At 40.0% G+C, this 18,112-nt stretch overlaps 1 protein-coding gene across 1 annotated transcript; it reads left to right on the forward strand.

Moving 5' to 3' along the window:
* Window positions 1–359: 359 nt before the first annotated feature.
* LOC140233837 (cell division control protein 42 homolog) lies at window positions 360–11,942 on the forward strand. Its single transcript, XM_072313930.1, has 3 exons — window positions 360–1,157; window positions 3,107–3,165; window positions 9,408–11,942. The coding sequence occupies exons 1-3, from the start codon at window positions 848–850 to the stop codon at window positions 9,903–9,905; spliced, it is 867 nt and encodes a 288-aa protein (XP_072170031.1). The 5' UTR covers window positions 360–847; the 3' UTR covers window positions 9,906–11,942.
* Window positions 11,943–18,112: the final 6,170 nt, after the last annotated feature.

Below are 18,112 nucleotides of genomic sequence, written 5' to 3' on the forward strand. Positions count from 1 at the left end.
TTTGTGCACGGCAAGATGTAGATGGCGCCTCGCACCTTGCTCAAACTGATGATGGGACCATGCATGACGTGGGTGTGAACCAAAACACGCCACAATCCTCGATATACCACAGTGTGGGATGACTTCACGTTGAATCAGACCCCAGTCCAAGAATCTGCCTGTGGCAAGGGAGTGACTTCAGAGCACTCTGTTATGGGAACGAGACGACAAGCGACCAATCATCTCACGCGTATGTGCTACGTCATCGCTTTCCGACCGCATCACTGGTAAGTTTTAGCAACCAACCCAGCTGCAATGACAGCTGACTGAGCTGAAAATTCTCGTCGTCTGCATGCATCTCACTACAGCTACGAATTATGCAGTCAAGCGTACATCCTCTGCCAATGCAATAATGCGGTTGGCTACCTGCTCACTGCATGCACATCATCAGCTTGGTGGTGTTGGTAGTAGTGTCATTATGAGCACGCGCTCCCGTAGCAAACAGACGGAACTCCTGAAGTCGCGACGTTGGTCCAGGTATTAAAACGTCGTATATATCTGGTGGATATTTTCTGGAATAAAGCAGGAAGAATGAGCAAGATCTCTTACTGGTGACGAGTAAAATGAACAAGCCAACGAAGGGACGCCCAGATTTGTTTTAGAATTCTGTCAGACGAGTCTCGAACGATTGCAAAGTACCCTCGCCATTTCGGATGACTGTGACGTTAATACCGCACTACAAGTAGTTGGCGCGTTTACTTTATGTCTTTAGGTGGACATTTTTGACTGGATGCTGCGCCATGGCGACTTTTTCTTGAATGTTCACATTTAGTGGAGACCGATTACTATTCCATATGTTGGAATCTCGATGGTGCTAGCTGGTTTTACCAAGGAATATCGGGACGTTGGTTCTTTTCAAGACCAGGTGCAGCAGAGCGGCGACGTATTAGCCATGCCTCCTAATATCCACCCCAGAGTGTCGGCGACACACCCGCCGAGTACGCCGAGTAGTCTCGTCCTGCGGGATGAATCCGATGATGACCTAATTGATTGTGACACCAAACTGAAGTGTGTTCTTGTTGGTGATGGAGCTGTCGGAAAGACCAGCTTAGTTGTTAGTTACACCACGAACGGTTATCCAGTGCAGTATGTGCCGACTGCCTTTGACAATTATTCAGGTACTACGAAAAAAAAAAATCTCGCCTGTGTCAGTGATAAAACAATCATTGATGTTTTGCCTGAGCATACTGTCTCGTCACTGTATTTAATACTTTTATTACATAGTCAGTGGTCATCATCATGATGTTGCTCATTGTTTGTTATCTAGTATGTGGATTTTTTTTTTCATAGCTGGTTCTCAATACAAGTGATTTTGCATGGGCATGTCTGTGAATTTTTGCTCAAAGAGAAGCTATTTAGTATTTATTGTATTTAATATTTTGTTGCCATGCCATGGTGAATTGGGTCGATTCAGTTGGTCATTTTGTGTTATGACAAAATATGGAGAATTAATAATTTTGTTAACTTTAAATATTACTATGGTCTTAGCTATCACCTATACCTTCATTGCACTTTGCAAATGTCAATGGTTGTACATAAAAAGAAGAACAAGAAGTGGTGAAATTTAAATAAAAATGTAAGGAAAGAAAAAAATTATTCTGAATCCAAACTGGTTTTTGCTGAGATCATTAAGTAAAGTTGGACTTGGAGTTGTAGGTGGAGTGCAACATGATTGGTGGAAAGAGATGAAAATGTGCCAGTTCATAGAAGTAGGGAGCAGTTGCTAAGGATACATATCAAGGCAATGCCTGCCCAGGCCCAGTGCAGCTTCGGACCACGTCGCATGAGGACAATGGGAGAGTACGAAACACAGACAGATGGCGAAGCAATCGAAATTGGCTTTTTGTGTGATTATTGATTTTTGTCAGTCCTGAGACATGGCAGGGAGCTTCAGGATTCGCAAGGTGTGGGGCAAGGAGCAGATGTTAGTTTGTTAATTGTGATCAATTGGTCTCCAAATGGCCTGAGGCCCCCCCCCCCTTTTCCATATTAATTTTCAAATCAAAGTTTTGAAAGCTGCCGATGTTGTGACATTGACAACGACTAAAAGACTTCACAGATTTTAAGTAGTTAAATGAGCTGGACAGTAATTGTGTTGGAATATGATATGCAGCAGAACTTTATGATTACCAGTTTTTGCTGCAACTTATTGAATCTTGTTTTACAGACAATCCTGTGTATTAAAAGGTGAGCAATTTTAAGCAAAAAAAAAAAAATGCAATTGTCCACAGTTGCACAGAAGTACTTGTCCTATATTTTCCTTTGATTTCTCAGCAACTCAAGTGAGACATATAAATTCAAAATCAGTTGTTTCCCCCAATAACAGAAGCAAAATATGAAGTTTAGAACATACTCCTTCTGGAAAACTTCACCTTTAAAGATACAGAATGAAGTACACTGTAAATGGATGTGTTCTTTTCATGTTATTAATTCTTGTCACTAGTCTGTGGTCCCATGCAAGGGGGATTTGGAATTAGTCACTCAGAGTTTAGCCTCATTCATGCATGGTTCATGCTCCGCTGTCCCCAGTCAGTCTTTCAATTCAAAAAGGTAACCCTGAAACCAGCCTGCCTATTCACCATCATTTACCTAAGATGCCTAGAATCAAGTCTTTGTGGCTAAGGTAACACAAATGGTAGATTGGGGTAACTGGGCGAGGAAAAAGAGAAAAGTGAGGGTTCTCCTTTTGTTGGGTTCGGCGGGCTATTCATTGCTTTACAATGGGATGAGTATGAATGACTTGCCAAGCCTTCCGGTCATATCGCATGACCTGTCCAGGATAGTGTGGCTCTGTACATTCACTCAAAGTAAAGTTACTTTATGATCTGGCAGTACATATTTGTACATGTAGTAAATTTTGTGCGAACTATGCAAAGCAACATCCATATCCCAAGATATCAATTTCTGGAAATATATTTATGTTGCATTATTTCTTTTGCATAAATCTGTCAATGAATGAATGTATTTCTTTACATCCTTACATGACATGTTTTGATTGAAGTTCTCTGGATTGAGCTCAGTTTAACCAGTCTTTCTTTTGTTCTTTATTCTTTTCTTTTTCTTGCAGTTGTTATCAGAGTCGATTCCAAACCAATCAAGCTTCAAATCTGTGACACTGCAGGACAGGTGAGAATTCAGTGACCTCTTTGCTATTTTTATTTCTTTTACTGTCACATGTGTAGTTGCCTATATATTGCCAAATTCAGTAGACATCTCTGTTCACTGCAGTGGTGTGTGCTAGATTCAGTATTATGTAGATTGTGTGGGCGTTATTCTACCCTGTACAGAACACAGTTACTGCAAGTTAGTGATAGGTTATGGTGGAATGTTTGTATTGCCGTTGAGTCATCAGGCGATGGGTACAGCCAAAATGGCGTACCAGCTGCAATCTATCTTCGGTTCAGCGCAAACTGCTGTGCCTACTCTGCCATCATTGCCCAATAAAGGTAGGTGTTGATGTGTAAAACATGGCAGGAAAAAAAATCTTTGCAAACCATTTATTCTGTGCGTTCTCATGTTTGTTTGTTTTTTTTTTTTTGATTTTCATTCAATTGGTGTTGCTTATCAAGAACTCGAACACAAGTTGATCTGGTACAATAGAAAACAAGGTTTTGAAGTGTTAATGCAATGTGGCCCCTGCTACATATGTAGGAGAAATGCATTGTGAAGTGCACATCCTGACATAACATCCATACATGGCTGATCTACATTTTGTTTCCAGTAAATGTACGTACCTCATTGGGCAGTATCTGTGTTTAGGCCTACATAATACATGAATTCATATATTTGTGCTTTGAACAGACATAGCCTACTGATTATATCTCTGCTCTATCCATTTCAACCCATCACCCCCTGCCCCCCCCCCCCCCCTTAAAAAGAGAGAGAGAGAGAGAGAGAACAAAAGTACAACAATGCAACAAGCCTTGTGTATTGCAAAAAATGTACAGTTTGCTCTTGGCCTGATCAATATTTCCAGCAGGCTCAAATAATGAGATCATGGCGCCGGCCGCCCAACGCCCTGCTGCGTTTGGAGCTCAATACCACCCATGTTTGGACAACTTTTGTTGATTTCCGCCCATGCAGCACTGTTGGAAGTGTGGGACAAGGGTGCAAAACTGATGGAGCCAAACACTCATGTCTTAGAGGGAGAAAAAAAAATGAAGTCCAAAAACGACATTGAATTGGCAACTGTAAAAAGTGCAAAGCTACTGGTATACACAATGTTCAGTGAATGGCAGAAAGGTGATACCTTTGATAGCGTATTACTTTATTTTCATGCACTATACATTGTACAGTGTACTTGCTTTGAAGTCTCAGCTTGCTCTGCAATCACATAGCAACCAGGCAAGATATTAGGTATTGCAGTGGACAACATGTAGCGCAAAAGTCTACAATTAAACATAATTATGACTCTTTGCTTGGTAGATTGATGAGCATTATTAAGTGGTATATTTAGAGTGTGTGATCCATCCTGTGTGCATCAAGGTGTTGTGGTTGGGATGCATGATACCCTTCAATGTGATTTTCCATGCCATAGAATAGCCTGTGTGTATTGTGTAGATTCATGATGATGCCATTGTCCAGCATTCAAAGAGTTAGAATTCCTTTCCTCATTTGGTACAACAGGACTGCTTACTTTACAGTCAGCTAATCCAGTGCATAAACTTCCAACCCTATTCACCAGTCAAGTGATTTTCCCCTCCCTCTTCTCCTGCACACATGGTGTATATATGGTTAATTAGATGCAAATGCCATGCAAGCAACATACCTCCCTGAAGTGGGTATTTTGTTCACACAATGGCCAATATCCCCAGAACAAATTCATGGGGTGTTCAAGAAACCAGCCTCCTGGCTCCACTGAGGGTTAGAGTGAGCCCTGTTCTAGTAGCTACATGTCTGCTTCCCAAATTCTTGGTCCTTGTCTGCCAGCTCTAAAATCTGAGCTGCCCTGTGTGACCCGGTCATGAATAGCGCAGCCTGGAGAACGGCATCAACTTACCTCCACCATTGAAATTGGTTCTGATACAATGGGAAAAAAGTGCACAGAAGCATTATGTTTCATCAGACCGTATTGTACTGCATAGGGAGTAGACTGAGTAAAACCAAAGAGGTTTTAAAACTTTGTTTGATATGCTTTAAATAGTTTACATCCCGAGATAGTCCAGAAGAAGAATGGTTCATTTCAAAACAGCAGAGTAGTACATATATATATTTAAAAAAAAATGATTTTAAATGTCTTGAGCATATTAATGTAGTTAACACCTCAAGTACAGTTAGTACTCATATAGTCTGTTAGCTAGCTAATGTGGCATGCCTTCAGTGCTTATCTTGTGTGGTATGAAATCTGTCTTGGTTTGGTAGTAGCAGAGAATCGGGAATATTGCATGTGTGTGCATGGTCATGCCACTCATATTTTATTTTCATGTACAGTTCGAAGACACAAGAACTGTGGTGATGGTACAGTAGAGATGTGGAAACCTTTTTATGAACAAGTATAGAGCTGAAGAGAGGTCAGATAGAGTTCATAGAGAGAAAAAGAGAGCAATGGTTATCTCTTAATGGTTTCCTGTTGTGTGGTTTTGGAGGCTATTGAGAGGTAAGCAATGTCTGCCACCTCCAAAGGCAAAGCAGTTGATTTGAAGAGCACTCCCTCTCCCATCACTCCAGAAGTCTTCAAATATTTGCCTCTGCGTGGGATATCCATATTTTGTTCTTGTGAAAAGTACACAAGGAGCACCCATAACCTTCGTTTGGCAATCCATGAGCTCAGGGAATGTGATGTTACTAATGAGATGTCTGATTTTCTGAAACTATTCTGAGCTTTGTCATTCTGAAATTACTAGTCCTCTATAAAGTAGGCCAATGTTGTATTAACAGTGTGATTAGTACAGAGTTTTGCAAAACAAAGTATATTTTATGTAGCAAACTGTCCATACATCCTTGAACTGATTTTAAGCATTTCCAAATAAGTAAAGGCCTGTGCGTGTAGTGTGTTTGTCACAACCTCAAGTTGCATTCATGTTGTACTTTGGTCGTCTTGTACTCTTCAGTCCTACTCCCACACAATACTTGGGCAAACAACTGAGCCTAGCCTGTGTAAATTCCCCAAGCCCTGACTGTACAGTGCACTGCTTCACCCAACTCGGGCAGTACTGTTGGTTGTGCTGCTGTTGTGCAATGCCTTGGGCGCTGTGATTTTATTGTGCTTCATAAAGTTGGTCGCTGCGCCATGATTGCTGTATATCACACACACGCACACTCCAGCAAGAGATTTCATTCATGGAGAGATATTTTATTATAGCTTGCAAAAAAAGAGAGAAAACCAGTGTGTATATGTATGGAATTGGTAGTATGTTTTGGCAGCATAATTTTGATCGCAGGAATTTGTGAAGAAATGTCTTTTCTTGAGATGCAAGCTAGTGAACCTAGGGAGCGGGGGTTTTAGTGTCCATGGTTTGATGGATGCCAGTGTCATAAATTTGAAAATATTAGAATTCTCATGACCCTTCTTACTTTTGTCTGCAGTGTACTTTAACTATTCAGTATACAGACATCCAAGTCCCTTCCCAGTTCAGGTCATGAAGTGTTTATATGAAATACCAGCAGTGTCTTCACTGTGGCCGTTTCACAGTGCCTTATATCACGAGTATCATGCTTGCGTACACACCAGTGGCTCTCTTCCCAGCCGGCGCTGTGTAACCAGATCGCACTGGCTTTATGAAATTGCAAAGTTCATATTTTGGATCGTGGCTGCTGGGGATGGGCTGCCTCAGCCAAGCACGGTATAATGCAAACAAACAACATTGATGTTGACTTAGCTCAGGTCTCACGAAGTGCCAAACATTGCTGAAAGGAAGCAAGTGAGGCTGAAAAACATGGGTGTTCAGAATCCTGCATCTGTGTCATTTGTGTGCACTGCTGCTTGGCTCACAAATGGAAACACTGTGGGGTAGCAGCTTCTATGAAACCACAGATACTTGTATTGTGAATGACTCTTTCGGCAGTGGTCTCTTTTTACAGATGTTTAAATTTTCAAGTGACTGCACCCTAGAAGTACTGAAGTTTTGATTTTAGAGAGAGGCAGTATCCAACTACATGGCAAAGACATAGTTTGTACCTTGTGTTTGGCGTCAGCACCCAAATTCTTTTCGGAGTCGTATTTTGATATGTAGACTGTAGTTGAGGATGTGGAGAGGATTTACACCGTGCATCTTGAGAGGCGAGGAGAAAATCAATTTCCTGACCGAACAAAAGCCCCATCTCCAACAGATGAATTGCTTCCTACGCACACAAAGGCTTCATACAGAGATGGTCTTTTCTATCTTTGTCAGTGCATTCTTTTTGATAGTCCAACTCAACATACTTGAGGAAACACTTCAGAGGAAAGGCAACAACACACTGTTTGCTGTCCCCCCCCCCCCACCCCCCAGTGTGTAATGCTATGGGTCTGTATTTTACAAGGAGCAATCTGCGGCATTAAAGACATTGCCCAGCGCACCACCAGAAATAACACCTTCATCAATTAAGTATGGTCACAAAGCCTCTCCTTGTCAAGGGTCTCCTGAACTCCCACTGTTCACGGTATCCACTATTAATAATGTCCACCCCTAATATGGATGCGGTCATTCAATCTACTTGGTAAAAACCTCCAATAATCCCCATCCAGAATCCCTGAAATTTCATCTCAACAACAACCTTATTCATCTTGATTTGCAAATCCTCGTATTTGTCCTCTGGGTCTCTGGGCTACATAAATCCATTGAGATTGGATTAGTGTATCCTGCTTTATACCATTTTATGTTCCCTTCTCTGACCCTTATTCACCCCTTCGCCTTCCCCCCCCCCCCCAACTATAGAGGTATTGTACAACGGACAGATCAATAAGTTGTACTTCCACTGGCTCATTACTTGAGCGACTAACAGAAAAGAGGTTTTAACCAGTTGTCCAAATATTGAAAAGACTAATCAAGGCTCTTCAAGAGATAAGTTGAGCCAAACATAAAGCAATAACACCAGATGACCCTTAACAAGCATATTGTTGTGCACCATGCCATGAACTTGAGTACCTGTGCATTGTGTCCCTAGGCCTTGGTCCTGGACTAAAAAGTAAAGAAAAAAGATTGTGGTCGGTTTGACAACACAAAGTAGACCTTGTGTTCAACAGGGTCAACATCAAGCACTGTACCTGAACCATATCACCTTATCCAAGCATCACATGAGCACTTCACTTCATATAACTTGTTCAGTAGGATAAAACAGTACCCCACAAACAAAATTCAAAGATGCTCTGCAAAATCATGCCAAAGTTGGAAATGTGGAATCGGCAAACTTACATGAAAGCGTCTTCTCAGTGAGTTTCGTGTTCAGATCACAATGATTATGAATTGAGATGAACACAGGACAGGAGAATCAATTTGTTTCCTCCAGTGTACTAGGCATGACAGCTCCTGACAATGCCTGAGTAAGCATTTTTCCTGGGGCATTCCAATTTAAAAGACACAATTCAGGAGTATTGATGTTCCATGTCTTGAAGCAGTAACTTAACCGCACATGATTTGTAACACTGACAGCTTTTATTGTGATGAATTCTGAGGATTTTTTGTAACATTTAAGATGGATTTCGATAGATGCAACAATGGTTTTGTGGGAAAATACAAGGGAATAAAAAGTCCAGAAGATGTGGCATCTCTTGATTTTGTCACAAGTGGCCTCAAATTGGAAGCCCATAACAACAATGTAGAATAGGGGACAGGAATATGGCAGACAAAAAAAAAAAGGGGGGGGGGAAACAGCAGGCATCCAAATATATAGATTGGATTCAATGTGGGGAGACATTGTTGATATAGCATGATTACAGCCATTGTGCAGGCCTACAGTGTGTGTGTACTCTGCATGTCTGTGGACATTACTGAAAGTAGTTATATTGAGGCAGCATTGGGCTCAATCCTTGTTAAGATGAACCCTGCTGTTTTCCAGGCATAGCTTGCTGTCATTATTGATGCGTCTGCATATGGATCATGACTTCAGCTAATGATGATGAAGCATAAACAAAAACTAAATGGCCCATTTGAGATGTATCTTTCTGCTGTAGTGAAGTAATTTACTACATTTCTGACATCTAAGAACTTAGTATTCCCCCATCAAGTTGATGTGTAAGCCAAGTTAGGTTAATGCTGGATCTCTTTCTTCCTTTCTTTCTTTTTTTTTTTTTTAGATGGGGGTTTGTTGATTTCATGTAATGTAAATCTTTGTGTTCATTTTGTGGATTTTACATGCTCATTTTGTTGAAATTCATTACTGCAGTCTTTTTGTGTAAAGTATGTACAGCATGTGTAATTTGTGCCATTCTTTCTGTTTCTTTTGTGCAGGATGACTTTGACTCGTTGAGGCCTCTGTGTTACCCTCAGACAGATGTCTTCCTGCTGTGTTTCAGTGTTGTCTCACCCACCTCATTCCACAATGTACTGGAGAAATGGCTACCAGAGATCAGGCAGCACAACCCAAAGACCCCCATCCTGCTGATCGGCACACAGTGTGACCTTCGCACCGACGTCAACGTCCTCATCGACCTGGCCAAGCATCAGGAGCGGCCCATTTGTGAGGAGGAGGCAGCACTGCGGGCCAGCCGCATCAATGCTGTCAAGTACATTGAGTGCTCTGCGCTCACACAGCACAACCTCAAGGAAGTGTTTGACGATGTCATTTTGACTGGACTAGAGTACACTAAACCACCCAAGTCATCCAAGAGTCTGAGGAGGAAGCTGAGCAGGAAGGAGAAGAACCTGACGCTGCCGAAGAAAGTGCCGGAGGTGAAACCCAAAAAGAAAGGAACAATTTGGAAAAAGCTGTGCTGCATTCCAACATGAGATGTTGAGCAGAAGTGTAGACTGCTTCCCAACTGTGAGATGTCGCTGTTACAGACAGTACAAAAAAATGAAAAGCAAAACCGTAAATGCCAAAGCTGTTTTTCTTGTTCTGCAATGGTTGATGTTAATATGTGATATTTAATATATATGTAATGCAGATGAAATTAGCAGCAGTTCTACTGAAGCCACTTTCATTGGTCTTTGTTGTTGTTTTTAATTGATGTTGCAATATTCGTGATGGGAGCACACATAGTACCAGCAAAGGGGATTGGCCTGTCATGGTCATGATACATCTGCATACTTGCGCTTCTTATTTTATGTTTTGTGTATCTGTGCTGGTGATCCAAGTGATGTAGATATTTGCTTATGACTGCTGACCGAAGGAGTTGCTGTTCCTGTATGTAATAGAGGAAAATACTTGCGTCAGTATGATGTGCTGAAACCAACCATGAAACTGTGCACCATCATCCAGAATGGATTACCAGTACTACCTTATTCCAATCCTTGTTGAGTTACTTGGATAGCACATTGCGGAAATACAGTAGTAGTGTCAATGTTATTTATCAGTTGTACTGAAATAATTACTTGCATCAATTAAAGTGTGAGGATTTAATTTCCAATAATTACATGATGTTCATTTTCTTGTTCAGTAAGTACAGTGAGCATTAGACCAAACTGTAATGATTTTGTAATGATACAGATTCTGTGTATGTTCGTCATATAGAAAAGTAGGAAGATCAGAAGTTTTGGTACAGTAAACATGCTTCAACCTATGCTGTGTTAGTAGCACACTGAAGCAGATGACTGTTTCCCATGGTGTATCCTTAATGATATGACTTTCCAAGATTTACTGCGTTTGTAAGCCTGTCATTTTGCTGTTGTATATACTTGAGAGATTATTCAAATTATATTCTATATATCATTTTATATTTTAGTTGATCCCTGCGCAAAGCAATTCTCAAGTCCAGGTGATGCAGTAAATTAAAGCCTGTTAAGAAATTATCATGTCTTGTGACTCCCATTAGTCATTCTAGTCCACAACAAGATGAAATAAAACATGCAAATGAAGATGGCCTTAACTGATTCATTTTGGAAAAACAAACAAAAGCAAAAAAAAAAATGCATTTCAACACTTTCATTTGTTTTTGGTTTTTGGACATCTATTGTATACATGTGCTACTTTCTTTAACCACCCCCTCAAAAAAAAAAATGTCCTATAAAGCTGTGACAATGGTTTTCACATACAAGAAGAGAGACACTCGGCAAAGCGCACAGTAGACTTAACATTTTACATTTGTTATTCATGACTATGATCGATTCTAAATCCATGAAAACAGGAAAACATAGGAGATCCAGAACCTCTTTATTCTGCTTTATCTACTTCCATTGGGTGGACCTCTGAAACCAAATCCCCAACAATTGGCACAAGCCTGAACCCTGGTGATGAGCCTATTGTATGGCCCTCTCAATTTGTCTTGTGCAGTGTTACGCAACGGCTCTCCTTCCATGATGCACCCTTGGAGTGGGTTTTAGCAAACAAAAGGATTGCTCAGGCTCTTTATTGTAACACCCATTGTTCATACAGTGGATAATTCAACAAAAAGACACAAGATTTCCTCTCAGACTGCCATCCTTTTATTCAGTTGCCTTCGGACCACCCAACAGATAAAACCGAGTTCCCTTCTTAAAGATGGAAGTAACCTCCAACCTTTGCCCCTCCAGTTATTCTCTACTGCCTGTGCTGTACGTTCACTTTGTTCTTTGTTCATGTAATATGCTGTATGTGAATGTCACCAGGAATAGCAGTGCTGGTGTGAGACTGGAATTGGATGGCGAGTGACGATTCCAGAGAGCTAGAGAGTAAAAAATGTTGTGTACACATGCTTCACCAAGGGAAAACTGATAAGGTGATCTCATTCTCGATGTCATGTTTTAATGCTCCATGGTAGGAGGAAAGAGAGCTTGGTGTCTGTGTCATTGTTCCGCTAATGCGCCGGAGCGTTTTTATTGACTATCAAATAAAACTGAATTGGATTTATTGCATCTCAGTCTCCAGCTGTCTGTACTTGGTGTTTGCAAGGCACACGTCTTACCCCTTTGTGTTTCACAACAGGTCATTGTCCATCTTATTACCTATTATTTTCTTTCCTTTGACACACAGGGATGGGTTACCTCCTCTCTCTCTCTCTCTTTCTGTTTCCTAACTGCAAGGGAGCTCCATTCCCTTGCATCTTCCTATTGACAGGACAGATTACGAAGGAGACCAGTATAGAGATCAGGAGGAAGACCAACTTTTGAATATTTGCCCAGTGTAGGCATCTACACCCTACAAATATATCCCCAATACCTTTGTCTCGGTGTGATACAAAGTGTTTGGCCCACTGGAGAAGAGGGGGAGGTCAAGGGGAGAGGGATCACCTCAACCCCCATGTACATCTTCTGGTGCTAGGAATTATGCATAATTGAACAAACCAGGTGTATGTCTTCGTCACCTTTGCCTCCATACAGGCATGTGAGACCTTCAGGGAATTTTTAAAGAAAAAAAAAATGTAACAGAATTCGGCTTTTGTATTGGAACATGAATAAGGACTGAAATATATTTAGTTAATTATTACACGCACATGACCACACACATATACATACACGTAATATATAAATAAATTAAAAAAAATATATATATATGTATATAATATATATATATATATATATATATATATATATATATATACACACACATGTATACATTTATATGTATTTAATTTATATAATATTAGGGCTCGATGCTCACTTTTATTTTCTGGTGTCCCGTTTTTTGATAAAAATAACCATTTTTGGAAGTTTGGTGGCCGGAGAGTGGTTCCTGGCCACCGGACCACCGGGCCACCGCTGATGTCGAGTCCTATATATAGATACATAATTCTTCGCTCAGTAGTGCAATGTACTACATAGTACACTTGTAGTAATCACTACCTCTCGTCAAAAGTGTATTAGTCACTGGGTTATGACAGGTATGTACAGTGGCAACTCAATAATCTTATTATAAAGAAATCTGACATAAAAAAAAACACCTGATATAACAAACTAATTTCTCTGGTCCCAATGAATTTATTTCGTTTGTTTTGTATTGTTTATTAACTACAACAAAATACATGTAACTGATGTAAAGAACAAATCGTGCAGCTGGTCCCCAAGGATCTCGTTATATCGAGTTTCCACTGTATATTTTAGAACAAATTATTTTGAAGCAGAGTGCATTCGTCGACCACCAATTATAAGAAACAGCTGTCTACATGGAAGGAATATGTTAAATGGAGGCAATGATGTTCATAAAACAACCAGCTGACGAAGTAAAAAAAAAAAAAAGATTGTTTAGTGTACTGATAATCACGCGCATAGGTACACGGACATATTAATATCAAGAGCAGAACATTGTCAGAGGGGAATTATGAAAAAGGGCTGTGCTATGTGAGAGAAAGACAATATTAAATAGAGATGAATTAATATAAAACCAGGGAAGAGACGAAGAGATTAAGGGGAGAGGAGAGAGGGGAGAGAAAAGGGGGGAATGAATAGTATAGAAAGAGGGAAAGAGAGAGGGGATATACATAGAGAAAACAAAGAAAAAAAAATAGGATGGGGGATGGAAGTCGTTATACATGACTTCCTGACTGATGTGGCCCGGGGATTTATCACAGGTCCGTGACAAGTGCCTATTCAGGTGCTCTCTTATTCATCTTCGTGGCGCGTCAGAGAGAATATCTGTGTCTCCATTCACTGCCATTCTTGATCTGTCAGCCAAATCAGTTTAGTTACCTGTCCATTGCACAAAGGCCCCCAAAACATCCCTTTAAAGCAGAAAATGAGCACGACTTCCTAACACAGTGCCAGCTATGGAATCGTACGCTATTTAAACAAGGGTGCAAACACAGGCGAGAAAATTATAAAGCTCCAGGGGCGATGAAGAGGCACCAGGAGGAAAAGAAGCTAAGCGTGTGGCTTATTCTTTTTTCCTTTTTTTACTGATACGATTTCAAATAAAAAAAAGTCCTGACGCGAGAAGAAAATGACAAAAAGAATGGCACACTGTGCGAGACGAAAAAAGCTTGAAAAGATAGCCTTTCAATTACTGGGCAGTGATTGAAAAGGTCCCATGAATGGGAGACTCCATGATAATTTGCACTTAGTTGTTCTCAACGTGAGACGTGTTCGTTGCTTTCAGGTCCCCCCATTCATCCCTCGATGTGATCCGGAGGTTATCTCAACGGAGGCTGAAGAAGCAGTGTTCTCTCGTTTTCGCTCAGGAGAGAGGATGCGACTCAATGGCACTCTTGTGCAGAAGAAAGTAGAGTTCTTTGTCGTTGAAGGAGGGATAATCCAAGCTACCTCTCCCCTCGCCACACAAGTCGAAGAACGGGAATAAGATAAACTAGAGATTGTAATTTGTCATCACTGACAAATTAAGGTGATCCGATTTTTTTTTATCAATGATTCGAGTCCTGATCGCAATAGGCATGACCATACAAGTTTCATCTGTGTTTAGAGACATTGGCCGTGTGATGTTTGCATTCTCATTTAGCAAAGGGAGTCATATCTGCCATGTTAGGTACCAAATTCTGTATACACTATAACGAAGAAACAGCAACAAGTACATATGACCTTTGACCCACCTTTGCACTCCCAAGATTGCATCTGATGAAATAGTGGTTTTTTTGTGAAATGATTCTCGCGACATCGTCTATACGTGTGAAAAATATGGGAAAGGTAGGACAGGTATTCACTAAGATACACGATGAAACATTTATGACCTTTGACCCTAATTTACATACCCAAGATGTTGTCCGATCTAGTAGTTGTTATTTTATGAAATAATGTACGAGACATGAACTAAACGTGTGCAAAATATGGGGGTGATAGGGCGTGTTTTTCTTGAGTTATTGCAAAGAAAGTTGCAGAAAGAAAGAAATATCTCAATACATAGAAGATAAGCTTTAATTTCAACCAAGTTTTTATCGTAATCCCGACATCGTATGAAAGACGAAGTAAACAAAACGATAGCACAAAGTCTCAGCTACAACATATTAAAATCTGGGAGAAATTCACCGAAGCATAAGTGAGCTAGTGCTCGATAAAGACAATCATGTCAATTTTCACATTAAAAAAATTCCCTCCCATAGAGATAACACGTCATAACGAAGATACAAAAAGAAGTACATATGACCTTTGACCTCAATTTGTACAGACAAGATGGCATCTGAGTAAAAAGTAGTTATTTTGTGAAATGATCCTTGTAACATGGTCTTTGCGTGTGCAAAATATGGGAAAGATAGGACATGTATTCACTAAGATACAGGGTGAAACACTTATGACCTTTGACCCTAATTTACATACCCAAGATGGTGTCCGATCAAGTAGTTGTTATTTTATGAAATAATTCACGTCACATGAACTAACCATGTGCAAAATATGGAAGTGATAGAGGCCGTTTTTCTTGAGTTATTGCAAAGAAAGTTGCAGAAAGAAAGAAATACTTCAATACATCGAAGATAAGCTTTAATTTCAACCAAGTGTTTTGACGTGATGCAGACATCGTATGAAAAAACGAAGGGCACACTTACGATAGCCCTACGTCTCAGCTACAACATATTAAAATCTTAGAGAGATTCACCGAAGCATAAGCGAGCTAGTGCTCGATAAAGATAGTCATGTCAATTTTCATTTCCATAAAAACTGCACTCCCATAGAGTTAACACGTAAACTGGTCAAATTTGACAAGATTACATTCAATCCATTTTTACGAGGTGATGCCGTCATCTAATCAAAATACCGTTATTACGTTAATGAAAGAGCATTTAATAAGCTACAACATACTGAAATCTTGGTGAAAATTGACAAAGGATTAGTGAAATACGCTCGAATGAACTTGAAATTTGATGACGTCATTTTGAAAATTTACTTTTTTTACTTTATTAAGAAATTTGATATCTTTTAATCATTTTGTCAGCATTGCCACCCCATGAAATGACATGTACAACTCATCAGCTTTCAAAATATGTACAGAAAATGGGGGGTCACCGTCCATCCTGACGAGTAAAATCGGATTTAAAATTGGCAGTTTTTTGGCATAGTTGCACTGTATATCGCCATTGACGCGCGCGCGGAATTTCAACTTTGACGGGCCCGTATGACGTCATATTGAGTCGGATCGACTTGAAACTTGGTAGAAATATTCCTTGACATTTCAGTCATCCGATAGGTGTAAAAAAACTGGAAATTTCTATTGCATATGAGCTGTGCGTGCGTATATGCGCGCGCGCGTACGCGTCCGTCCAATTTTTTCAATTTTTCAAAAAATGCTCCAAATGATCTGAAACGTGTGCAAAAAAAATTTGAGCTCGATTGGAGCATGTCAACATTTTAACGTGCGCGTACGCGCACGGTTTAAGTGTAAACTGAAATTTGAGAAAATGTGTAGAGTGCACTTGATTTGAACTATATGTGACGTAAATTTCATAGAAAAATTCCATTCCATTAATGAGATATTAATGAAAATGTGCTTTCATATAATGACGTCATAGTGACGTCACGGTCCATTGATCATAATGATTTTACAAAATCTGTCGTCTTTGTGACATGATACATATATGGTATAATTTTGAAATTGATAGGCAGAGGACTTTCTGAGTTAATCTCTGCACAACTTTTGTCCAGAAATAAAGAATCAGTACAGATACAGAAGGTGATCCGAAGGATACTCGGATCACCTAATAATCACGACAATAAATGATGCATGATGAAGGTAAAACCAATGCACAGTTTTCATATCGAATATACATGTATTTGCAACCATCTTGCTGTAACTGCTAAATGTTACACATAATGATCATCTGTACATTATCAACGTCTCTCAGAATGGAAGAGTCCTATAGCTTTGTTTACTGTTTGATTTTACAATATTTTGTACCTTTGTATCTCGAGGATCATAATGATTGTCGAAGACGTCTCCAAATCCAAATGATAGGCCTACCTGGCGTGCAGAAAAGAAAAACAGTAAAGGCGTGATGGTGTCAACCGATAATCTGTCTATGTGCTTTATCATATTCCGTTAATGAATACAAATGTATTTCCGAATATAAAGTCTGGAAGGTTACTACGTAGGCTTATATGAGGAACTGGTCGTGTTTCGAAATGATTTACAGGAATATTACTGAGTAATCGTTAAACGTGCGTTTTATTTTCTCTCTCAATGATCTTTGTTGCAGAATTATGATTTTATGTGGTTGTGCTTGTTCATTTTGCTACCCCAATGATCAAAAGTATATGGAAACCTGAATAACTTAAAGATTCAGAACAAAGTACATAAGCACTAAGGACAATATGTATACACTAGTTATTATTCCAGCAGATAATAATACAACGCTAAAGGAAATCGATGGAAGTGTACACAAACATATAAAACGAGCCAGGGTACATTGTGCAAACATCGGCACAGTCTTGTGCACATACAGCTTATACTTCAAGTCTGTGCGCGTTCCCACCATATGGCATTAACTGCGTACGACATGCAAAGAACTACCTCATGACAGAGTTTTAACAACAACATGATTAGATGTCTCGGGACTGTTTAAGGAACAAACATGATACAGGGGTGCGTATCACATCCATTTATCTTATCTCACAAAGTCCAGTAAGTCCAGCTCACCCAATCAGCAAATAGGGATTGCAGTCCCAAATGCTCTTGAGACAATAAGACAATGTTTCCTGTCCAAATGCCCTCTCACCGTTACACCAGAGACTCAAAGAGAACATCGGGGTCATCATGAAACGAAATTAGTTCGACGCGATAACTGTAACACCAACGGTAGGGGAGGAGATTAGTGTTAGGTCATTTTCAGTAGGGACTTCGAGCGATTCTCACGTGGGAGATGCCTTACGTCCAAGATACTTGCGATTTCTGATTTTAACTCATTTTTAAAAACAATTATTCCGTAAAGTTTGACCTCTATTGTTCAAACTGTCCTTCATCTGATTTTGGCCCCTTTTCTATATATTGTTTGTCGATCCCAAAATGGCAAAGCTGACAGAGCATGGGTGTGGTGGAGGGATACAAAGTAGAGAAGGGTGACGAACTGGCCTTGTCCAAATGAGCTCTGTCTATATCCAGTGGTAGCTGACGGGCGTGGTCCCAGTCTCCAATCTGTACATCCAAT

Source organism: Diadema setosum, chromosome 1 (genome assembly GCF_964275005.1).
Source record: "Diadema setosum chromosome 1, eeDiaSeto1, whole genome shotgun sequence".
NCBI classification, from domain to species: domain Eukaryota; kingdom Metazoa; phylum Echinodermata; class Echinoidea; order Diadematoida; family Diadematidae; genus Diadema; species Diadema setosum.

Bases quoted from the DNA above. Each gene is read 5' to 3' on its own strand.
- LOC140233837 (XM_072313930.1), top strand. From the start codon at position 848: ATGGTGCTAGCTGGTTTTACCAAGGAATATCGGGACGTTGGTTCTTTT. The intron at 1,158-3,106 runs GTACTACGAAAA...TTTTTCTTGCAG, and splicing joins TGCCTTTGACAATTATTCAG to TTGTTATCAGAGTCGATTCC. The intron at 3,166-9,407 runs GTGAGAATTCAG...TCTTTTGTGCAG, and splicing joins TCTGTGACACTGCAGGACAG to GATGACTTTGACTCGTTGAG.